The sequence below is a fragment of the Rhinopithecus roxellana genome, chromosome 12, assembly GCF_007565055.1.
Source record: "Rhinopithecus roxellana isolate Shanxi Qingling chromosome 12, ASM756505v1, whole genome shotgun sequence".
In the NCBI taxonomy this organism is placed as follows: domain Eukaryota; kingdom Metazoa; phylum Chordata; class Mammalia; order Primates; family Cercopithecidae; genus Rhinopithecus; species Rhinopithecus roxellana.
The window spans coordinates 12,904,360-12,929,590 of NC_044560.1; the positions used below are offsets into that span (position 1 = coordinate 12,904,360).

Below are 25,231 nucleotides of genomic sequence, written 5' to 3' on the forward strand. Positions count from 1 at the left end.
CTTATTTTTAAAGCTACATCTTATAAGGTTCAATATATAGTGTTACTATCATTCCAAGTATTTTCTAATTCCCTGAATGGTGCCTTCTTTGATCAATGAGTTTTTTTTTTTTTTTAGAAGTGTGTATGAAGTTGCTTTAAGATTGTGAAGAACCATATCAGCAATATTATCATCAACTTGCTCTCTAACTTTGGGCAGAAAGCAATCTAATTAAAATTGGCTGTGCTAATCTACTTACACTAATGTGTACTTTTCTCTTTCACAACCAGGCTTCATTTGCCTCACCAGAACTACATATTTGGAATTCTTTATATCTCATGGCACAATCCATAAATTTACAAATCAGTAACACAATGAGTTATTTAGTGTATTTTAAAATTTACAGTTTTTCTTCTCCAAGTTTTTGTTATTGTTCTGTAATTATATTGTAGACACACTAAATAGCTTATATGATGCTGCTTCTTTGGTATATGAGATTTGCCAATGTTCCATATGTGCTTGAGAAAAACATGTATTATTTAAATGTTGGATAAAGATTTCTAAATATATCTACTTGGCTGGGTGTGGTGGCTCACACATGTAATCCTAGCACTCTGGGAGGCTGTAAGGTAGGTGAACCACTTGAGCCCAGGAGTTCGAGACCAGCCTGGGCAACATGGTAAAACCCCGGCTCTACAAAAAAAAAAAAAAAAAAAAAAAAAAAAAAAAAAGAATTAGCTGGGCATGGTGGCATGTGCCTATAGTCTCAGCTACTTGGGAAGCTGAGGAGGGAGGATCACTTGAACCTGGGAGGTGGAGGTTGCAGTGAGCCAAGATCACACCACTGTACTCCAGCCTGAGCAACAGAGCAAGACTCTGCCTCAAAACAAAACAAAACAAGAGGCCGGGTGTGGTGGCTCAAGCCTGTAATCCCAGCACTTTGGGAGGCCGAGACGGGCGGATCACAAGGTCAGGAGATCGAGACCATCCTGGCTAATACGGTGAAACCCCGTCTCTACTAAAGAATACAAAAAACTAGCAGGGGGACGAGGTGGGCACCTGTAGTCCCAGCTACTTGGGAGGCGGAGGCAGGAGAATGGCGTAAACCTGGGAGGCAGAGCTTGCAGTGAGCTGAGATCCGGCCACCGCACTCCAGCCTGGGCGACAGAGCCAGACTCCGTCTCAAAAAAAAAAAAAAAAAAGAAGATTTCTAAACATATCTATTAAGGAAAAACGAAATAGAAAACTTGATTAGATCTATAACAAAGAGGCTGAACCGGTAGTCAACTCAGAAGAATGGTATTACAAGTGAGAAGCAGAAAAAACACAGGAATTACATTTTTTTGTTCAGCATTAAGGAGATTTTGCAAGATTAAAAAAAAACACACACAAATCAGAAACTGATCATAAAGCTATAGCAGTCTAAGTTGAAACTAGGAAAAGAAAGCTATCCCATGTTTTTTTGGTAGAAATGATGTGATGCACACATTTTTTTTATTTGATCATATTTAAAAAGACAGAGCAGAATCACATTCATTTTCTTAATAGTATCACTGTAAACATAGCGAATATTGTTTAGTGCTCTTAGATTGCTCTGGAAATTTCTGAAGAGTTGACCATAGCAGCTTGGTAAGCCTTTTCCTTTCCCCCAAGGCTCTCCTGCCCTTTGCATAGTGTTGGTGACAACTGATGCTAACTAAATAGCATGTGGCTGAGCTTGCCAAATCCTTTCCACCTCCTCCCATAGGCAACAGGGTGACTTGGCTGAAAGGCATTGAGTAAGTAAGTAGGTTATCAGAGAACAGAGGGAAGATTCCATTGTAGATAATTTCAAATATTAGAATTGATGAACTCAGAGTTTAACTGCTCAATCCTTTCTTCTGCTGACCTGATAGAGATATAATCACAATGGATCTCAGATCTTTGGTCCATTAAGACATCGGGGTAATGTACTCAGTTCCTTTGATTAAAATGTGTTGGAGAAGCCATCTCTGGGTGGAGAAGAGAAGTTCGTTGATTATAGTGATGGTATTATAAGAGGAAAACTGAAGCAGCAAAACAGCAGGCAGCGCCTCTTTCTTCTTGCACTCAAATGATTACTTCACTCCTGTCAGCTTTACAGTCCAAGCAAACTCTGCAGGAACAGCAGAGGGTGGCAACTGGGGCAGAGAGATGAGGAGACCTTTATCTGGATCTGTGGACCACTTCAGATCTCCTTGAATTCCCAGCATCAATATCTGCAGAAAACAAAAGGGAATGAAACCAACTGGTAATGCACTAATGAGTAGAGAATACAGGCTGACTATGGTAGGAAATGGCCATGCTGGGCCAGGGCAGGAAAGCCAGTCCAAAAGAGGTATGAATATGGGAGAAACCTGGCAGGGAAGGAAGAAAGGATGAATCTGCCAATTCCTTTACAGAAAGTTACATCTTAGGACTGACCGAGCCTCCTTACCTTCGTAGTTGAGGTAGTTATGGGAGATTCAAGGTTTAAGACTCCATTTTCTGGCCAATGCAGAAAAATGGCATAAACAGCTGATCCCTTTGAGGTATACCTGGGAAAACAGAAACAACACTGTCAAAGATACCTGGCTTGTTATCCTGATACATAACTTTATGCATTCCCCCTTTTTCATGTTAATTTTAATTTTTTTTTTCTTTTGAGACAAAGTCTCGCTCTGTTGCCCAGGCTGGAGTGCAATGGTGTGATCTTGGTTCACTGTAATCTCTGCCTCCTGGGTTCAAGCAATTCTTGTGCCTCAGCCTCCCGAGTCACTGGATTACAGGTGTGCGCCACCATGCCCGGCTAACTTTTGTATTTTTAGTAGAGATGGCATTTTGCTATGTTGACCAGGCTGGTCTTCAACTCTTGGCCTCAAGTGATCCACCTGCGTTGCTCTCCCAAAGTGCTGGGATTACAGGTATGAGCCATTGTGCCTGGCTCCTTATTTTTTTATTTTTTTTTTGAGTCAGAGCCTCGCTCTTGTCCAGGGTGAAGTATAGTGGTATAATCTTGGCTCATGGCAACCTCCACCTCCCAGGTTCAAGCAATTCTCCTGCCTCAGCCTCCTGAGTAACTGGGATTATAGGTGCCTGCCACCATGCCCAGCTAATTTTTGTGTTTTTAGTAAAGATGGGGTTTCACCATGTTGGCCAGGCTGGTCTTGAACTCCTGACCTCAGGTGATCCACCCGCCTTGGCCTCCCAAAGTGCTGGGATTACAGGCGTGAGCCACTGTGCCTGGCCGAATTTCTCTTTTTTAGTGATGGAGTCTTGCTGTGTTGCCCAGGCTAGTCTCAAACTCCTAGGCTCAAGTGATCCTCCCACCTTGGCCTTCCAAAGTGCTGGGATTACAGGCATGAACCACTGCACAAGGCCACTCATTCCCCTTTCAATTATCTACCAAATCCCAGTCCTTGAGTCTGTCACTGCTAATAGGGAGCACCAATAACTCACTACCAATGAAGGTCTGCAGGAAGGAGGCAGTCTATACAACTCTATCTGGTGATATCTTCCATTTTCCCTGCCAATTGGGTCAAATTGTCTTTAAAAATTAACTCCTACACCAGTTACTTCAAATAAATGAAGCCATTTACCTTATTATTCAAATCTCTTTTCTATTCCAAATCCATGTGAAAATAGCAGAGACAGCCGGGCGTGGTGGCTCAAGCCTGTAATCCCAGCACTTTGGGAGGCCGAGACGGGTGGATCACGAGGTCAGGAGATCGAGACCATCCTGGCTAACACGGTGAAACCCCATCTCTACTAAAAATACAAAAACTAGCCAGGCGAGGTGGCGGGCGCCTGTAGTCCCAGTTACTCGGGAGGCTGCGGCAGGAGAATGGCGTAAACCCGGGAGGCGGAGCTTGCAGTGAGCTGAGATCCGGCCACTGTACTCCAGCCTGGGCGACAGAGCGAGACTCCGCCTCAAAAAAAAAAAAAAAAAAGAAAAGAAAATAGCAGAGACTATAACAAGGACAAGATATGCAATGAAGACAGATTTGTTGTTCAGAGATTTCTTTCTTTCTTTTTTTTTTTCTGAGACCGCGCCTGGCCTGTCCTGAAATTTCACTATCTTTAGAGAAGAGGATGAAAATCACTACTATGGTTTGAATGTGTCTCCCAAATCTCATGTGTTGGAAACTTAATCTCCAAATTCATATGTTGATGATACAGTATTTAGAGGTGAGGCCTTTGGGAAGTAATTAGGATCAGATAAGGTGATCAGGGTAGGGCCCCATGATAGGACCGATGGCTTTGTAAGAGGAAGAGAGACCTGAGTGGACATGCCCACTCTTGTCCCCAACCATGTCATAATGTAGCAGGAAGGCCATCACCAGATGCTGGTGCTATGCTCTTGAACTTCCCAGCCTCCAGAACTGTGAGCTAAATAAACCTCTATTCTTTAAAAATTATCCAGTGTAAGCCAGGTGCAGTGGCTCATGCCTGTAATCCCAGCACTTTGAGAGGCAGAGGCGGGTGGATCACTTGAGGCCAGGAGTTCGAGACCAGCCTGGCCAACGTGGTGACACCCCATCTCTACTAAAAGTACAAAAATTAGTTGGGCCTGGTGGCAGGTGCCTGTAATCCCAGCTGCTTGGGAGGCTGAGGCAGGAGAATTGCTTGAACCCAGAAGGCAGAGGTTGCAGTGAACTGAGATTGTGCCACTGGACTCCAATCTGGGCAACAGAATGAGACTGTCTAAAAAATAAAATAAAATAAAATAAAAATCCAGCCTGTGGGATTCAGTTATAGCAACAGAAAACGGACTAAGACAACCACTAAACAGAAACTCATCCAAAACAGAGGGATTAATGCAGGGATTAGATCCAGAGACCTAAGCTCTCTGGTATACTACAAGCAGTTCCCTTTAATGGAACACTTAGTTTGTGCCAGGCACTCATCTCATTTAATCCTCACAACAACACTATAAAGTATCATCACCTCATTCTGCAGTGGAAAAAAATGGGACCCAATATCAGATAACTAGATCCCGAAGTCCAAGTACGAATGGAAAGAATTTAGAATGGGGCCCTGTGCAACCCAAGCATTCGTTATTACTATTTTTAGGGGCAGGGTAATAATCTCAGTAAATTGACTGATCCTTTATTGCTCCTTCCCTTTTCACCAAACCCGCTTTCTCCCCTCACTGGTCAAAGATAACCCAGTAGCCTAACACATAACTCAAATGGGGCACAGATTTTATGGGAAAATGACAGCCTTTGGATTTTCTCAAGGCAACTTCCAGCCTGGCTTGTAACATTGTGGACCCAAGGAGATACTAGTTCCAGATGGGGCACCATCCTGTTCTTACACACAACCGAGAACGGGACTCACCATACAGATGTTGTGTTCTTTTCCCATTGCACTCCGCCATGGTTTGGAGGCATAGATAGACTCTCCGTTGATGCTCAGCCATTTCCCAAGAGCAAGAAGTCTTTCTTGGAAGATGGGAACAATCAGTCCATCTTTGGTTGGTCCAATGTTCAGAAGATAGTTGCCTCCCAAACTGACTGTCTGAACCAGTTCCTGGAGAGAACAGACACAATGAAACTCTAGCCAGGAATGCCAAGTCTGGCATCACGCTTAAAATAGACAGTAGGAGAAGAGAAAGAATCTAGGGCACACTGTTTGGTAAATATCCTCTGTTGTTTTAAATTTTTTTTTTGTTTTTGAGCCGGAGTTTCACTCTTGTCGCCCAGGCTGGAGTGCAATGGCGTGATCTCGGCTCACTGCAACCTCCACCTCCCTAGTTCAAGCAATTCTCCTGCCTCAGCCTACTGAGTAGCTGGAATTACAGGCATGTGCCACCACACCCAGCTAATATTGTTATATTTTTAATAGAGACAGGGTTTCACCATGTTGGCCAGGGCAGTCTCAAAACTCCTGACCTCAGGTGATCTACCTGCCTCAGCCTCCCACAGTGCTGGGATCACAGACACAGGTCATCACACCTGAGCTAAAAATTCTCTCTATGTATATTTTTGTCACTATAAAAGCAGGTTAGGCTCACGTGAGTAAACTGAAAAATCATGCTATAAGGTGGATAATTATATATATATATATATATATATTTTTTTTTTTTTGAGACGGAGTCTTGCTCTGTCGCCCAAACTGGAGTGCAGTGGCCAGATCTCGGCTCACTGCAAGCTCCGCCTTTCGGGTTCACGCCATTCTCCTGCCTCAGCCTCCCGAGTAGCTGGGACTACAGGCGCCCGCCACCTCGCCCAGCTAGTTTTTTGTATTTTAGAGACGGGGTTTCACCAGGTTAGCCAGGATGGTCTCGATCTCCTGACCTTGTGATTCGCCCGTCTCGGCCTCCCAAAGTGCTGGGATTACAGGCTTGAGCCACCGCGCCCGGCCTGGATAATTATATTAACTCGAATTTCAGGGAGTGGCCATGGAGCACTTCCTGTGATACTGTACTTCTCATGGTGCTGGGTAAGTGGGAAGGGTCATGCCCCAGAAACGTGAGGTGTGGGCAGGGAAGCTGACAATTTCAGGACCTTCTTTATGTATTGAGTTATATAAATGCACATGCTGCCCCTTTGGGAAAACTGCTATAAAGAGATACATTCTTTTTTTTTTTTTTTTTTTTTTTGAGACGGAGTCTTGCTCTGTCTCCCAGGCTGGAGTGTAGTACCATGATCTCGGCTCACTGCAACCTCTGCCTCCTGGGTTCAAGTGATTCTCCTGCCTCAGCCTCCTGAGTAGCTGGGTCTACAGGTGTGCGCCACCATGCCTGGTTAATTTCTGTATTTTTAGTAGAGATGGGGTTTCACTATGTTGGCCAGGCTGGTCTTGAACTCCTGACTTTGTGATCCGCCTGCTTCACCCACCCAAAGTGCTGGGATTACAGGTGTGAGCCACCACGCCCAGCCAAGACATACATTCTTTACAGCTTCTGGAGTGGAATTCGGGTGTGTGTGTTTTTACTGTGACCTTAAACAGGTATTATACATATCCAGGCAGCTCAGAAAAACTAAGGTTATATAGACTGGGCGCGGTGGCTCACACCTGTAATCCCAGCACTTTGGGAGGCTGAGGCGGGTGGATCATGAGGTCAGGAGATCAAGACCATCCTGGCTAACACAGTGAAACACCATCTCTACTAAAAATACAAAAAAATTAGCCAGGTGTGGTGGCAGGTGCCTGTAGTCCCAGCTACTCAGAAGGCTGAGGGAGAAGAATGGTGTGAACCCAGGAGGCGGAGCTTGCAGTAATCCAAGATCGTGCCGCTACACTCCAGCCTGAGCAACAGAGCAAGACTCTGTCTCAAAAAAAAAAAAAAGAAAGAAAGAAAAAAGAAACTAGCCAGGCGCGGTGGCTCAAGCCTGTAATCCCAGCACTTTGGGAGGCCGAGACGGGCGGATCACGAGGTCAGGAGATCAAGACCATCCTGGCTAACATGGTGAAACCCCGTCTCTACTAAAAATACAAAAAACTAGCCGGGCGACCTGGCGAGCGCCTGTAGTCCCAGCTACTCGGGAGGCTGAGGCAGGAGAATGGCGTAAACCCGGGAGGCGGAGCTTGCAGTGAGCTGAGATCCGGCCACTGCACTCCAGCCTGGGCGACAGAGTGAGACTCCGTCTCAAAAAAAAAAAAAAAGAAAAAGAAAAAAGAAAAAAGAAACTAAGGTTATACAGAGAAAATTTTAAATTCATTATAGAAAATTTGAAGAATTCAGCCAGGCGTGGTGGCTCACGTCTGTAATCCCAGCACTTTGGGAGTCCGAGGCAGGTGGATTACCTGAAGTCAGGAGTTTGAGACCAGCCTGGCCAACATGGTGAAGCCCTGTCTCTACTAAAAATACAAAATAGCTGGGCACAGTGGTGGGCACCTGTAGTCCCAGCTGCTTGGGAGGCTGAGACAAGATAATCACTTGAACCCAGGAGGTGGAGGTTGTAGTGAGCCGAGATCATGCCATTGCACTCCAGCCCGGGCAACAAAAGCGAAACTCCATCTCAAAAAAAAAAAAAGGAATTTAAAGAATTAATTATAAGAATTCATGGCCGGGCGCGGTGGCTCAAGCCTGTAATCCCAGCACTTTGGGAGGCCAAGACGGGTGGATCACGAGGTCAGGAGATCGAGACCATCCTGGCCTACACGACGAAACCCCGTCTCTACTAAAAAACACAAAAAACTAGCCGGGTGAGATGGCGGGTGCCTGTAGTCCCAGCTACTCGGGAGGCTGAGACAGGAGAATGGCGTAAACCCGGGAGGCGGAGCTTGCTTGCAGTGAGCCGAGATCTGGCCACTGCACTCCAGCCTGGGCGACAGCAAGACTCCGTCTCAAAAAAAAAAAAAAAAAAAACAAGAATTCATTTACAGTACTCCAAGTGACACCACACCATTAACTTTTGATGTCTTTTTCCAGTCTTTTTCCTATGTAGTTAAATTTATACAGTTGTAATAATATGTAACTTATCTATTTATTTATTAATTTTAAAAAATTTTTGGCCAGGCGCGGTGGCTCAAGCCTGTAATCCCAGCACTTTGGGAGGCTGAGACGGGTGGATCACGAGGTCAGGAGATAGAGACCATCCTGGCTAACACGGTGAAACCCCGTCTCTACTAAAACCAAAAAATACAAAAAACGAGCTGGGCAAGGTGGCGAGCACCTGTAGTCCCAGTTACTCGGGAGGCTGAGGCAAGAGAATGGTGTAAACCTGGGAGGTGGAGCTTGCAGTGAGTTGAGATCCGGCCACTGCACTCCAGCCTGGGCGACAGAGCGAGACTCTGTCGCTCTGTCGCCCAGGCTGGAGTTCTGTCGCCCAGGCTGGAGTGCAGTGGTGCAATCTCAGCTCACTGCAACCTCCGCCTCCCAGATTCAAGCAATTCTCCTGCCTCAGCCTCCCGAGTAGCTGGGATTATAGGCATGCACCACCATGACCAGCTAATTTTTTTGGATTTTTTAGTAGAGACGGGGCTTTACCATATTGGCCAGGCTGGTCTCCAACTCCTGCCCCTTGTGATCCGCCCTCCTTGGCCTCCCAAAGTGCTGGGATTACAGGCGTGAGCCACCGTGCCCAGCTACTTATTTTTATTTTTTAAAATAGAGATGGGGTCTCACTATGTTGGTTAGGCTGGTTTTGAACTTCTGCCCTCAAGCAATCCTCTTGCCTTGGCCTCCCAAACTGTTGGGATTACAAGTGTGAGCCACCACCATGCCCAGCCCATACATAACTTTATGGAAAAAATATATATAATAATAGAGATGGGACTTTTCTATGTCGGCCAGGCTGGTCTTGAACTCCTGGCCTCAAAGGATCCTCCCACCTTGGCCTTCTAAAGTATTGGCATTACAGGTGTGAGCCACTGTGCCCACAGCCAATATGTAACTTATTTTTTCACTCAGTGCTCTAAGCATTAACCCATATTAAATTTGTCAAAATTTTTATGGTTACCAGGAGTTTGAGACCAGCCTGGCCAACATGAAGAAATCCTGTCTCTCCTAAAAACACAAAAATAAGCTGGGCATGGTGAGACGTGCCTGTATTCCCAGCTATTCGGGAAGCTGAGGCAGGAGAATCGCTTGAACCTGGGAGGCGGAGGTTGCAGCAGGCCGAGATTGCACCACTGCACTCTAGCCTGGGTGACAGAGTGAAATTTGGTCATAAATAAATTAATACATACATACATACAAATAATCCTGGGAAGGACCTCTGCACAACTTTCTTGTGTAATTCCAATTATTTCCTTGGACAGTTTTTGTTAGTCTATTCAATGTCCCTAAAAGGGTTCTATTGGCCGGGTGCGGTGGCTCAAGCCTGTAATCCCAGCACTTTGGGAGGCGAGGCGGGCGGATCACGAGGTCGGGAGATCGAGACCATCCTGGCTAACACAGTGAAACCCCGTCTCTACTAAAAAATTTAAAAAAAAAACAAAAACTAGCCGGGCGAGGTGGCGGGCGCCTGTAGTCCCAGCTACTCGGGAGGCTGAGGCAGGAGAATGGCGTAAACCCGGAAGGCGGAGCTTGCAGTGAGCTGAGATCCGGCCACTGCACTCCAGCCTGGGCGACTGAGCGAGACTCCGTCTCAAAAAAAAAAAAAAGGGTTCTATTGATCTGCACTTCTATCCAGAGTGCTTCCATTGCACTTACATAAAAAAGCTGGGTTTGCAGCCATAAAAACGAATGAGTTCATGTCCTTTGCAGGGACATGGATGAAGCTGGAAACTATCGTTCTCAGCAAACTAACACAGGAACAGAAAACCAAACACCGCATGTTTTCACTCATAAGTGGGAGCTGAACAATGAGAACACATGGACACAGGGCGGGGAACATCACACACCAGGGCCTGTTGGAGTGTGGGGGCTAGGGAAGGGAGAGCATTAGGACAAATACCTAATGCATGCGGGGCTTAAAACCCAGACAACAGGTTGATAGTTTGCAGCAAACCATCACAGCACATGTATACCTATGTAACAAACCTGCACACTCTGCACATGTATCCCAGAACTGAAAGTAAAATTTAAAAAAAGAGAGAAAAAAATAATTACAATCAATCATATAGTATGTTAGAAAGTAATAATAATAATTTAAAAAGCTGGTTTGAGATCCATAGTTAAAAAATAATGAACTCGGGCCAGGTGCCGTGGCTCATGCCTGTAATCCAGTGCTTTGGGAAGCTGAGGCTAGAAGATCTCTTGAGGCCAGGAGTTTGAGACCAGCCTGGGCAACACAGCAGGACCCTGTCTCTACAAAAAATTTAAAAAGTAGCTGGATGCAGAGGTACATACCTGTAATTCTAACTACTCAGGAGGCTGAGGTGGGAGGATCACTCGAGCCCCAGGAGTTTGAGATTACAGTGAGGTATGATCATGCCATTGCACTATTGCCTGCATGACAGAGTAAGACCCCATTTCATTAAAAAAACAAAAAACTCAAAAGGTGCTCTTACCGAAATGATTTCAGATTCTTCTGTAACATCAGACATTGCCATGTCACGACGATAGCCCCAGGAAAACTTGTCAATGCTGGTGCACATCTCCCACTTGTGATCTGGCAAGCTCTGTGGCTTGAATTTATCTTCACAGTTATAGTATCCTCCATGGTGACAGGAACAGTTCTGACCCCATCGGTCATTTACTACCACCTCATCCTAAGAAGGGAAAGAATACTTGGTCATGAGGAGTAAAACCACTTGACTTCTTTATGTAATGCACTTTGGTAAGGCTCTATTTGAAAGCAAGAAAGTTAGTCTAGAGCAGTGATTCTCAACTGGGGGCAATTTCGCTCTGGAGGGGACATTTCGTAAAGTCTAGAGACATTTTTGACTGTCATAACTGGGGTGGTACGCCATCTAGTGGGTAGAGACCAGGGATGCTATTAAACATCCTGCAATGCACAGGATAGCCCCCACAGCAAACAAATATTCAGCCCTAAATGTCAACAGTACTGAGGCAGAGAAACCCTGCTGCAGAGATACATGTCAGGGCTGGGAGAGCCTGCTTTAAAGATCATCTGGTAAACCACTTATTCTATAAGAAGAGAAATAGACAGGAGACGACCTGCCTGGGACCACGCCCCTAGGCAGTTTTAAAAGCTGGAACTACAAATCAGGTATCTGAACCCATGGCAGGCTATTTTCCAACTATATAATCCCAACCTTACCTAGGTAAAGGAAGGAAAGCCAATCCCACTCAAAAAATAAAAATAAAAAAGCAAATTCTTTTTCTTCCTTCAAGGTTTAGCTGAAGAATGACAAATCATACATGGAATATCTTAATGTAAATGTTAAATATGGTAGCATATTTTATAACAGGATGGCCAATACAAGATAAACTTGGGAGGCCGAGGCAGGCAGATCATGAGGTCAGGAGATCGAGACCATCCTGGCTAACACGGTGAAACCCCGTTTCTACTAAAAATACAAAAAATTAGCTGGGCATGGTAGCACGTGCCTTTAGTCCCAGCTACTCGGGAGGCTTAGGCAGGAGAATCGCTGGAATCCAGGAGGCGGAGGTTGCAGTGAGCTGAGATTGTGCCACTGCACTCCAGCCTGGGCGACAGAGCAAGACTCCATCTCAAAAACAAAAACAAAAACAAATGAAACCTGAAACCATGTTCAACTCATCATGGCAAAAGGAGATTAAATAAAAGTTTTAAATTCCCATTTCTTGCCTGTTTTAGAGTCATTCGCATTGGTATGGAAGTTTCTCCTATGGAAGCTAGTTAAGTGCCAAAGAGAAATAGAAGAATAGTCATTATTTGTAACTGGTTCAATCAATGTCTGGACATCATGGGGTCACAGAATTGAAAAGGACAACTCAAGATCAATTCAAGAACAGGCATGTAAAAGTCATTTCAGAGAAAAATGGGGTATTAACAATCCTAATTCTTCATTCAACATCTACCCATCCATTTATTCAATAGGTATTTACTCAACAACTACCATGAGGCTCACACTGTGGGCAGATTATTGGGTCTCCAGGGTGAATAAAACAGAGGTCTTGCCCTCAACTATCCAGCAGAGACTAGCAGAGGAGAAATATGTGGACAATTACAATATGACATCATATCAGAGTTTATTGCCTGGTTACAAGATTATTGAGGGCTTTGAGGTTCATAGCTGGCTCCACGACCTAGTAGTCAAGGGGTCTTAGGCAGGTAACTTTACCTTTTAAGTCTAGTTACCTTATCTATAAAAACAAACAAAACCAACCAACCAAACAAAATCCAAAAGCAAATATCACCCACTTCACAGGGGTTTGAGAGGGAGAGATAAAAGTGACAGTGTACCCAGCCTCTGGCACAGAGTGAGTAAAGGTGTCTCCTCGCCACACCTCCCCTTTCTCAGAGTCCTCAGGTGATATGAATGCTCCCTGTACACTCAGCCCGTCAAGGACAGACACAGCCATGCACTCCTTCATCCCACAGAAGCTAATGCAGTACCCTCCACTTTGGCATTCGAGCCAGTTGTCTATGGATTGTGGAGACCTCAGGACATACTTCTACTGTCATACTGGTCAGCCTATAATGTATTTCATTTGTATGTCTGTCTTTCTCTTCAGACTGTAATTCTCTAAAGGCAGAAACCATTCATTCAGCATTTCCAGGGCTTAGCATGCGGCATGCTACAGCACCGGTTCTCAATAAATCCTGGTAGAAATGAAGGAGAATCTACAGTCCCCATATGTCTGCAAAGCTAGTGTGAAGATGGGTTGAGACACAGCCACACAGAAGGTCTTGGTTGCTGAGGAATTATCGTTTAAGAGAGGCCGGGGGGGAGCGGTGGCTCATGCCTATAATCCCAGCACTTTGGGAGGCTGAGGCGGGTGGTTTACAAGGTCAAGAGTTCAAGACCAGTCTGGCCAACATGGTGCAACCCCATCTCTACTAAAAATACAAAAAATTAGCCAGGTGTGGTGGTGTGCGCCTGTAATCCCAGCTATTCGGGAGGCTGAGGCAGGAGAATCGTGTGAACCCAGGAGGCGGAGGTTGCAGTGAGCCGAGATCATGCCATTGTACTCACTCCAGCCTGAGCAACAGTGTGAGACTCCATCTCAAAAAAAAAAGAGGCCAAAAAGGCCCAGGCTGTCTAGCTAGTCATGCTTTTTTTTTTTTCTTTTCTTTTTTTTTTTTTTTGAGAAGGAGTCTCGCTCTGTCACCCAGGCTGGAGTGCTGTGGCCAGATCTCAGCTCACTGCAAGCTCCGCCTCCCGGGTTTACGCCATTCTCCTGCCTCAGCCTCCTGAGTAGCTGGGACTACAGGCGCCGCCACCTCGCCCGGCTAGATTTTTTTGTAATTTTTAGTAGAGACGGGGTTTCACAGTGTTAGCCAGGATGGTCTCGATCTCCCGACCTCGTGATCCGCCCGTCTCGGCCTCCCAAAGTGCTGGGATTACAGGCTTGAGCCACCGCGCCCGGCCTTAGTCATGCTTTTTAAATGGCACTGGGGTTGATATTTTCTTCCCTTTTCCAATCCTGCATCTTTGGCTAATCGTTTTTCCTTCTGTGATACTCCTTAAGCACAAACACTAGACTGTAACTTCACATAGCAAGCGACCTGGCTCCAGGGGTATACACCCTGAATATATACATAGATGCCATTTCAGAGACAAATGGGGTATTAACACTCTGAATTATTGGTTCAACACCCACCTACTTATCCTATTTATTCAGCAACTACCATGAGGCTCACACTGTGGCAGACACTGGGTTTCCAAGGTGAATAAAACAGAGTTCTTGCCCTCAACAATCCAGCAGAGAGTAGCAGAGACAGATATGCAGACAATTACGATATGACATCACATCAGAGTTCATTACCCAGGGATGTACCACACATCTGGGAGGTCATAAACATTCATCAAGTTCCAGAACACCACTATTTTTTTTTTTTTTTTTTTTGAGACGGAGATTCGCTCTGTCACCCAGGCTGGAGTGCAGTGGCACGATCTCTGCTCACTGCAACCTCCACCTCCTGGGTTCAAGCAATTCTCTGCCTCAGCCTCCTGAGTAGCTGGGATTACAGGCGCCCACCACCACGCCTGACTAATTTTTGTGTTTTCAGTAGAGACGGGGTTTCACCATGTTGGCCAGGCTGGTCTTGAACTCCTGACCTCGTGATCCACCAGCCTCGGCCTCCCAAAGTGCTGGGATTACAGGGGTGAGCCACCACTCCCGGCCTCGGAAAACCACTCTTAATCTGTCTCTGTGCATCATATAGAATCTGTTTTTTTCTTTCTTCCCATTTTCTGAGCTTAGTAATAGAGACCCAGTAAGACCCTTAGACATTTATGAACTACCAAGGTACCTCAATACAAACTGGATTTACACTTAAGATTTTTCTTTTAAATCCACAACATATCTAGAACATGTACAATTTTGAAATTTGCTATAGTGAAGAGTGGGGTTTCCGCTACTTTGCAAGTACACTAAAATACAAACTGTAAATGGGCAGCCATTATGCACTGCCTAATAGTGTTGATTATAGGGAAGGGTACTGGGTAGGCCACATTCCCCCAAGGATTTGCATATAAGGGAAGTGAGTGTGCCCCCTGAGAGTTAAACTATAAAATCAACACAGAGTAGGTGGGATTGCAGACATTTGCATTTTATTCCTACTATTTAATTTTGTAGCTTTTGCATATATATTTTCTTTATTTTTTTGGCGACAGGGTTTCGCTCAGTCACCCAGGCTGGAGTACAATGGCACGATCTAGGTTCATTATAGCTTTGACCTCTTGGGCTCAAGCGATCCTCCCACGTCAGTCTCCCGAGTAGCTGGGACTACACATCCGTGCCACCACACCCAGTTAATTTTGTTTTTTTATAGAGACGAGGTCTCACTATATTGCCCAGGCTGGTCTTGAACTCCTGGGCTCAAATCATCTGCTTGCTTTGGCCTCCCAAAGTGCTGGGATTACAGGCATGAGCTGCTGCGCTTGGCCTTTATGTCTTTTATGTTATATGTTTTCTTTATACTTTATTATACATTTTAATATATTTTTGGTGATTTTCTCATTTATAACATTTGCTTAATAGAGTTTATTTTCTCTGTAGTGGTCTGGGAATTGTAATGACTATTTTTGGTCTACTATGTAAATTTACCAGTTGTTTAAACCTATAATGTCAAAGTTAAGAACTAAAGGAGAATGCCGGGCATGGTATCTCATGCCTGTAATCCCAGCACTTTGGGAGGCCAAGGCGAGTGGATCACCAGAGGTCAGGGGCTCGAGAACAGCCTGGCCAACATGGTGAAACCCTGTCTCTACTAAAAACACAAAAATCAGCTGGACAGGGTGGTGGGCGCTTGTAATCTCAAGCTACTCAGAGGGCTGAGGCAGAAGAATCACTTGAACCTGGGAGGCAGAGGTTGCAGTGAGCGGAGATCGCGCCACTGCACTCCAACCTGTGTGACAGAGTAAGACGCAGTCTCAATTAAAAAAAAAAAAAAAAAAGAACTAAAGGAGAAGAAAGCTTATACTCTAAGGGAGCCAGGGAAGATTAAAGGAGAAACCTTTAACATCCACTAAGTGCCCCAATCCCTACTGACCCCATGTTGATATTCCTGTTTATTATTGCTCCTGCTGCGGTTGTCTACTCCAGAGTTTGGCTCCTTGTACTTTCTTTCTTCACAGGAGATAAATAAGAAAAAAGTCATATAATCACATACCTTGACGGGGCTATCATTGTAGAGCCAGGAAAGAAAATTTGTGGAGTTCCAGTAAGTATCAGGACATTCCCACTCCCCATCAGACCAGATCAGATCAGGTTTATATCTGGAAGACATGTGATCAGGACAGAGCTTATTATTTATGTTCACAGTAAAATCTTACGGACTCTTTTTTTTTTTTTAGAGATGGGATCTTGCTATGTTGCCCAGGCTTGAGTCCTGCAGCTATCAACAGGTACGATCATAGTGCACTATAGCCCAGATTCCTGGGCTCAAGTGATTCTCCTGCCTCAGCCTCCTGAGTAGCTGGGACTACAGGTGCACACCACTGCACTTGACTCGTGGACTGATTTTTGCAATAAATATTTTAAAATTAATTTTCCTCCATTTTGAAAGTATGTGGCATAAAAATTATCACAGTGCAGAGGATGTGGAAAACTGAAAAGATTTGCTAATAAAACCACTGTTTAAAACAAACACAGCATTTTGGTATATTTCCTCCTGATCTTTTCCTTTCTTCCTTTTTTTTGAGACAGTGTCTTGCTTTGTCCCCCAGGCTGGAGTGCAGTGCTGTGATCTCGGCTCACTGCAACCTTCACCTGCTGGGTTCAAGTGATTCTAGTGCTTCAGCTACCCAAGTAGCTGGGATTACAGGTGTGCACCACCATGCGTGGCTAATTTTTGTATTTTCAGTACAGACAGTGTTTTGTCATCTTGGCCGGGCTGGCTTTGAACTCTTGGCATCAAGTGATCCACCTGCCTCGGCTTCTCAAAGTGCTGGGATTTCAGGCACGAGCCACTGTGCCTGCCCTAATCTTTTTCTTTACGCCTTTTAGAAAATGGAGGTGTAATCAGCATACAAACAACTTGGTTTCCTTTCAGCAACTAATTCCAGTTAAGAATGGTGTTTCAAGGAAGCAAAGGAAACAAAATGGTGCTTCAGGACTATAAGACTAAGATTTGCTTTGAAGATGTTTTAAGAGTTTGAACTATTTGTAAAATGCATTTTTGTGGATAATTACCAAAGTCTGTACTACAAAGGATTTATGGAATCCATTGGAGCCCCATTTGTACTTTAGCATATTATTACTCTGAGCCCTATAAGGCATGTATATTGTGTGTGTATGTATAGAGATACATATGTGTATACCTATATGGTAAGCATTCTTATTCTCATTTGAGCAGCAAGAACTTGATGCTCAGCAGGGCAATTTGTTTTAGGTGACAAGGCTTGTAAGTAACAGGAGCTGGAACTCAAATACAAATCTGCCTGATGCCAAACTGTCCACTGTACTCCATAATTAGCAGGTAAACTCTAGGAAGATCACTAAGTGGCAAGATATAACACAGATGGTCTGTGATTTACTCTGTATAAGAAATTGTACTAGGCAATTTAAACTCATTACCTCATTAGTTCTCATGATTCTATGATATATTATTATCCCCATTTCACAGATAGAGAAACCAAGATCGTGAAAGATAAGCAGTTTGTTCAAGGCAACACAGCCAAGTATGAAAAAAGAATGGGGATTTCAGATTCAGTAATGTCTAAATCCATGCCTCTGATGGTCTCTTACAACTGTTACTATTTTCTTAAGAGAAGTCATCTGTATAGAATCTGAATACAAGGTAATTTTTCTTTTCTTTTCTTTTTTTTTGAGACAAAGTTTTCCTCTGTAGCCCAGGCTGAAAGTAAAGTAGCACTATCTCGGCTCACTGCAACTGCCTTCCAGGTTCTAGAGATTCTCCTGCCTCAGCCTCCGGAGTAGCTGGGACTACAGGAATGCACCAGCACACCCGGCCAAATTTTGTATTTTTAGTAGAGGTGAGGTTTCACCTGGCTGGCCAGGCTGGTCTCGAACGCCTGACTTCAAGTGATCCACCTGCCTCGGCCTCCCAAAATGTTCAGATTACAGGCGTGAGGCACTGCGCCTGGCTAAAGGTGATTTTCCTTTGCTCTAAAGTGAGGGTTCAGGCAGCTGCCTCTGAAGCTTTAAGGGTCTACCGTCCTCTATGAGTCCCCAGGCTCGAGAAAGGCAAACGGATGTAAAACACAGTGAAGTCTAGTGACAAATCCCTAAGTGAAAGTGATCATTTAAAGAATAATGGTAATAATAACAACACCCTTTGTACCAGGCACCGTGACAGACACATTTCACATACTATTCTGAGCCTTACAAAGAAGGCATTATTATCCCCACTTTTCAGAGTGAGAATCAAGCTCAGGAGAGTGTTCTATTTAAGGCGTGTAACAGAAGCCAGGATTCAAACACAAATCTGCCTGATGCCAAACCACCGCCTTCTCCAGGGTCCTGACACAGGGAAAATGGCATGTAAGAAGGGAACTAAAATTTTGACTTTCTACCATCCTGGGTTTTGTGTGACTGTTTCAATGTATAAGGCAATATGACCACATGACCGAAGTTCTGAAAAGCAGGAGGAAAGAACGTATTTTGTCTTAATACAACCACCACTTTTTTTTTTTTTTTTTTTTTTTGAGACAGAGTCTCACTCTGTTGCCAGGCTGGAGTGCAGTGGCAAGATCTCGGCTAACTGAAAGCTCCGCCTCCCAGGTTCACGCCATTCTCCTGCCTCAGCTTCCCAAGTAGCTGGGACTACAGGCGCCCACAACCACGCCCAGCTAAGTTTTTTATTTTCAGTAAAGATGGGGTTTCACTGTGTTAGCCAGGATGGTCTCGATCTCGTGACCTTGTGATCCATCCACCTCAGCCTCCCAAAGTGCTGGGATTACAGGCGTGAGTCACCGCGCCCAGCCACAACCACCACTTTTTATTATTTTGATGTCTTTTAGATTTTTTTCATACCTATCCCTCCTCCACTTTAACAGCACCCTATTGGAAGCTCTGATTTCACTGATAAAAGTCGTAGGGCCAAAATATTTCTGTGTCTTACCTGTTAACAAGGTCGTACAGCTCTGGCATTGTTTTTGCACTGACAAAATACTGTGTTTTGAAGCCATTTTTCTTATCAAATAGATAGAGTGGATGGAACCACTCTAAGAGTGAGTGGTATAGTCCATAGCGGATGTTCCTTAAACAGAAAAACAGAACGACAACTGTCATTAAGCAGAGAACAAATAATTTGTTTTAAGGAAAATCAGTTCTAGCATTTTTTCATCTCAGTGAGACTCACTCATAAGAGCATGTAGAGAGGGATGGGATTCAAAACCATTTCCTTAAAGTATTCACCATTCACTTAAGCAAAATAAGGTTTACTGTGTTTTTGATTATACACATAACTACCTTTTATACATAAATATCTTAACAACGAAATGTTATTTAAACCATCTTTTATCATTTAAGTCAATTATCCCAATAGTGTATAGTCCTGCCAGGCATGGTGGCTCATGCCTGTAATCCCAGCACTTTGGGAGGTTGAGGTGGGAGGATCCCTTGAGTCCATCAGTTTGAGACCAGCCTGGGGAACATAGTGAGACCTTGTCTCCACAAAAAAATTTAAAAAGTAGCCGAGTGTGGTGGTGCGAGCCTGTAGTCCCAGCTACTTGGGAGGCTAAAGTGGGAGGATGGCTTGAGCCCAGGAGGTAGAGATTGCAGTGAGCTGAGATTGTGCCATTGGAGTCTAGCAAAGGCAACAGAGTGAGGCTCTGTCTCAAAACAAAACCAAAACAAAACAAAAAAGCATATAGTCCTATTTTTAAAAAATGTCTTCCCTGTCAATCATAAAATTTCATATTTAAAGAAACTGGAAAATAGAAAATAAAATATCCAAAGTACTCTTACTTTGTAAGATGTTACTAACAATCATTACAAATGTTACTAACAATCATTAGTAACATTTCCCACACAGTTGAAATGAATATAGGTTTACTGTTTTATTTATCTAAGATTTACTAATAGTTCTTAACATACAGGAAATGAAATGTGGTTGATGACCTAATTTCATACTCAATAAAGCTTGCTTTGGGTTAAGAATGGTGAGTGTTACAAAAACCTTACGATGCAAGAAACAATGGCACAGATAAAAATAACTGAAGTATTTCATCATATGAACCACAGACTAAATAAAGGTGGTAAAAATCATGATTCCTAAAGTCCATGTCTAATCAACATCTCAGAGTTTTACAGCAGGACTATAAGCAAAGCACAGTGCTGAGAAACAAACTGAGCAGGTGACAGGAGTCAGCAAACTCTTTTTTTCTTTGAGACGGAGTCTCGCTCTGTCACCCAGGCTGGAGCGCAGTGGCATGATCTCGGCTCACTGCAACCTCCACCTCCCGGGTTCAAGCGATTCTCCTACCTAGCCTCCCGAGTAGCTGGGATTACAGGCAAATGCCACCACGTCCGGCTAATTTTTGTATTTTTAGTAGAGACAGGGTTTCATCATATTGGTCAGGTTGGTCTTGAACTCCTGACCTTGTGATTCGCCTGCCTCTGCCTCCCAAAGTGCTGGAATTACAGGTGTGAGTCACCACACCCGACCAGCAAACTCTTTTTTTTTTTTCAAGACTGAGTCTCACTCTGTTGCCTAGACTGGAGTACAGTGGCCGGATCTCAGCTCACTGCAAGCTCCGCCTCCCGGGTTTACGCCATTCTCCTGCCTCAGCCTCCCGAGTAGCTGGGACTACAGGTGCCCGCCACCACGCCCGGCTAGTTTTTTGTATTTTTTTAGTAGAGAAGGGGTTTCACCGTGTTAGCCAGGATGGTCTCGATCTCCTGACCTCGTGATCTGCCTGTCTCGGCCTCCCAAAGTGCTGGGATTACAGGCTTGAGCCACCGTGCCCGGCCAGCAAACTCTTAAAGGTTCAGATAGTATTTTAGGTTTTGCAGGTCATTTGGTCTCTTATCTCAGCTCTCCAATTGTAACTTAAAAGCCATCATAGACAGTGCATGAATGAATAGGCATGGCTGTGTTCCAATCAAACTTTATGATTTATACACTCAGCCTACTCCTCAAACAGGACATCAAGTAGCATCGTAGTCTATGATGGTTATCCTTCATCTAAGCAAATATGGCCATGAACTTCTCTAATGGTGTCCCCTTTGGTCACGTGAAAACTGTGAGGCATCAAACACTGCTAATTCAAAGGCCAGAAGCCCTTCCGGCTACTTGCTATATGCAAACCTAGAAAACACACGAGAGTAGAGAAGGTACAGAACTCTTGACAGCCAGATCCAGAGATGACAGGGTAACCATCCCTAGACACCCACCTCTTCCGGAGAGCTGTTCCCAATTCACCAACCAAATCCCGATGAGGCCCCACATCCTTGGAGTTCCAGTTCCAAGACACAGGACTCGGCCAGTTTGTGAAGCCTTCATGATGCTTTGTCGTCAAAACTACATACCTGTGGACAGCAAAACCACATGAGCAAAGGAAGTGGGCAGTGAACTTGCATGAACTTGCCAGGCACGCCTGAGCCTTTTTAAATGGCTGAAAGAACTTGACCACAACAAATGTACTTGTACCAGTGACTATATTAGTGATATCCAGGAAGCTCCTGCAGTCACAATTCCCCTTGGGCATTGCTCCAGGAATGGAAGCAGATTTGAGGAAGTCCCAACCCTCAGTCCCCAGCAAAGGAGGAGGCCCAGAGGGAAGGAAGAAGTAGGTAAGGGAAAAGAAGTGCACCTTAGCTCTGTGATTCTTCAACACTTCTGGTAGGAATGATTAACTTTCTTTCACTCTTTGCCCTGAAGGAGAAAGATCTCTACTGGAAATGGCAGATGACAGAAAACTAAGCCATTGGCTGGCCAGGCATGGTGGCTCACACCTATAATCCCAGCACTTTGGGAGGCCAAGGCGGGCCAATTACCTGAGGTCAGGGGTTCAAGACCAATCTGGCCAACATGGCGAAAACCCATCTCTACTAAAAATGCAAAAATTAGCTGGGCATGGTGGTGTGTGCCTGTAGTCCCAGGTTCTTGAGAGGCTGGAGCACAAGAATTACTTGAGCCTGGGAGACAGAGGTTGCAGTGAGCCGAGATCGTGCAACTGTACTCCAGCCTGGGCTACAGAGCAAAACTATTTCAAAACAACAATAACAACAACAAATAAGAAAACAGAAAACTAAGCTGTTTGGTTTACCAAGCCTACATTAATTGCCTCTCATTTATTATAGAGGTAACAAAAGACCCAATAACTGGGAGAAAAGGCACGTGTTGAAATAACAACCAAATCACTCAATATTTAATTTGCTTTTATGGGAGAAAAACAGGTAATACCTGCACTTTATGATTCAATCACTGGCCAGAGTAGGGAACTCCAGGACTTGAAGGACCAAGTCCTTTTAGGCTCTGTGGGGCACATTCCTTTCTGTAGTGTACTCTTCTTTAAAAATTTTTACAATCCTTTAAAAATGTAAAAACCATTCTCACTTCATGGGCCTTAAAAAACTGGCAGAGTCTGGGCGCGGTGGCTCACGCCTGCAATCCCAGCACTTTGGGAGGCTGAGGTGGGCAGATCACAAGGTCAGGAGTTCAAGACCAGCCTGCCTAACATGGTGAAACCCGTCTCCACTAAAAATACAAAAATTAGCTGGGTGTAGTGGTGCATGCCTGTGATCTCAGCTACTCAGGAGGCTGAGGCAGGAGAACTGCTTGAACCGGGACCCAGGAGGCGGAGGTTGCAGTGAGCCAAGATCACGCCATTGCACTCCAGCCTGGGCAACAAGAGTGAAACTCTGTCTCAAAAAAAACAAAACAGGCAGGGCGCGGTGGCTCACGCCTGTAATCCCAGCACTTTGGGAGGCCGAGGCGGGCGGATCACGAGGTCAGGAGATCGAGACCATCCTGGTGAACACTGTGAAACCCCGTCTCTACGAAAAATACAAAAAAATTAGCCGGGCGTGGTGGTGGGCACCTGTAGCCCCAGCTATTCGGGAGGCTGAGGCAGGAGAATGGCATGAATCCAGGGGGCGGAGCTTGCACTGAGCGGAGATCGCGCCACTGCACTCCAGCCTGGGCGACAGAGCGAGACTCCGTCTCAAAAAACAAACAAAAAACCAAAAAACAAAACAAATGAACAAACAAAAAAAATGGCAGAAGACCAATCCCGCTGGCCAGTTTGCAGACCCTGGTGCAGTGTAAACAACTTTGATGTCATGAGACCTGCAGTCTAGGACATTGTATTTCTTCCTTTCTTTGGGCCAGTCACCTCATCCATGAAATAAAAGGCAGGGAAAGAGGCTATCTCCCAGATTTTAATTTTTCTCACTTATAAGTTATGGATCTCTAAGGTCCTAGGAGACAAACAGGTCCTCTGCTTAATCAAGTCTTATACTCCCATACATTTAATGGCAAACACTAAATGCCAGTTATAATTTCTGTTTTGTACAAGAGAATCCAAAGTTCAAGAGAAACGAAAACCCGGAAGATAGCTTAGGAACCAAGATAAGGATGGAAGACTGCTCTAAGCCAGGGGCTGGGGAAACCTCCCCGCCTCCATTCTTACTCTTCTCCAACCCACTTCTCTCCCAGCAGCCGAATGAATCTTTCTAGAAGCTGAGTAACCACTCCCTGACTTAACACCTGGAAATACAGGGCTCTCAAGGCTCACTCCTTCAGGATAAGCCCCTGCCTTGACAACTTCATGGGTCCTGGTCTCCCCTTATCCCCACCCCAGCGCTCTCTACTCTGTTGTCTGAACCAGCCACCTCCAAGTTCCAACAGTTCTCAGAGTCAAACCTTTCTTGGGCACTTCCTACGTACAAGGGATTGAGAGGAGCAAACGAATGACTATCTGTACTGTTGCCCAAATACACTGCACATCAGATCTCCTCTCTCTTTCCCTCTTAGAGACATCAGGGCTGAAAGGAAAGGATACAACCCCTTTCTATAACCATAGAAGAGGCTGAAGTGACTTGTCCAGGTTCACAGCTGAATTAGAACCAGGCTCCACACCACTGATTTGAAACCCTGGAGTCCTGATAGGGCTGTCAATCTGAAAGGGACAACAGTGGCCTAACTCAGCCCTCTCGGTGCACAGGTGTAGATACCCAGGGCTTCCCAGTCCGCCATCTCCCGAACCTTCATTTATCAGTCCCCAGCCAGACGCACCTCCTCCTCCTCATCAGGTGTGCCACGCTCACTCCTGCGGCCGCAGGAGGCCACACGCGGGTCCCGGTGTCATGGGGGCTACCGGCAGCTTCGCGCCCCGGCTGGCCGCCCACCCCACCTCCTGTCTGCCACCCGAGCCGGGAAGGGGCGCCGCCCCCCGGGACCACACTCACTTGGCGCCCGCGGCCTGGAAGAGGTCGGCCCACTCCTCCGGGTGGAAGAAGCGCGCAGTGAACTGCGGGCCGAAGTCGGCGTAGCTGAAGCCGGGGGGGTAGTTGTCACGCATGAAGCGCTGGTACTGCGGCCGCCCCTCGCCCTGCCAGTTCCACCAGAACCACTCGCTGCCCCAGGCGGGCACCGAGAACACGCCCCAGTGGATGAACACCCCGAACTTGGCTTCGTCGAACCAGGACGGCAGCGGCCTAGAATCCAGGCTTGGCCAGTCCGGGGTGTAGCGGCGCAGAGGCTGGGCCCGACGCACCGACTCGGTCGCCCCGAGGAGGAGCAGCAGCAGCAGCAACAGCTCGGTACCCACCGGCCGCCACTTCTTCCCCGGAGCCCCCATCGCTGCTGGTGGCGACGCCGCTCACTCTTAATGCGCAGGTGCTGGCGCGCGGCTCCGCCCACTCTGACTAACGATTGGCCCGGAAAGAAAAAGGGGTGGGACAACCCGGATAGGTTGGCCCGAGTCGCTTCCTCTTCGGGTCGGAGGAGCGCCCTCTGGTACTCTAACCGGGAAAGACGTAGGGAGGCGTTGACAGCGCTTCGCTGAAGGACGAATAAAAACCTTGAAAAGGGACTTAACCTGCGAGGTTAAATCGTGGAGGTGAGCAAGGCCCAGTGTGTGCGGAGAACTCACATTTAAGAAGTCCATTGAGCCAGGCGCAGTGGCTCACGCCTGTAATCCTAACACTCTGAGCCCACAAGTTGGAGACTAGCTTGTCGCTACAAAAAATAAACAAAATGAGCCTGGCGTGGTGGTGCACCTCTGGAGTCCCAGCTACTCAGGAGGCTGAGGTGGGAGGTTCGGGATCGCTTGAGCCCGGAAAGTTTGGGCTGCAGTGAACCGAACCGTGATCACGCCTCTGGGAGTAATCTAT

General features: G+C 45.7%; 1 protein-coding gene across 1 annotated transcript; it reads right to left on the reverse strand.

Moving 5' to 3' along the window:
- Positions 1-1,436: 1,436 nt before the first annotated feature.
- On the reverse strand, positions 1,437-24,786 carry FUCA1 (alpha-L-fucosidase 1). The gene is given in 9 exon segments (XM_010355753.2): positions 1,437-2,216; positions 2,435-2,534; positions 5,317-5,348; positions 5,350-5,508; positions 10,882-11,082; positions 16,098-16,203; positions 19,011-19,148; positions 21,287-21,421; positions 24,305-24,786. Coding segments are annotated over 9 exon segments (1,404 nt in total). The 5' UTR covers positions 24,697-24,786; the 3' UTR covers positions 1,437-2,075.
- Between the last annotated feature and the right edge of the window lie 445 nt (positions 24,787-25,231).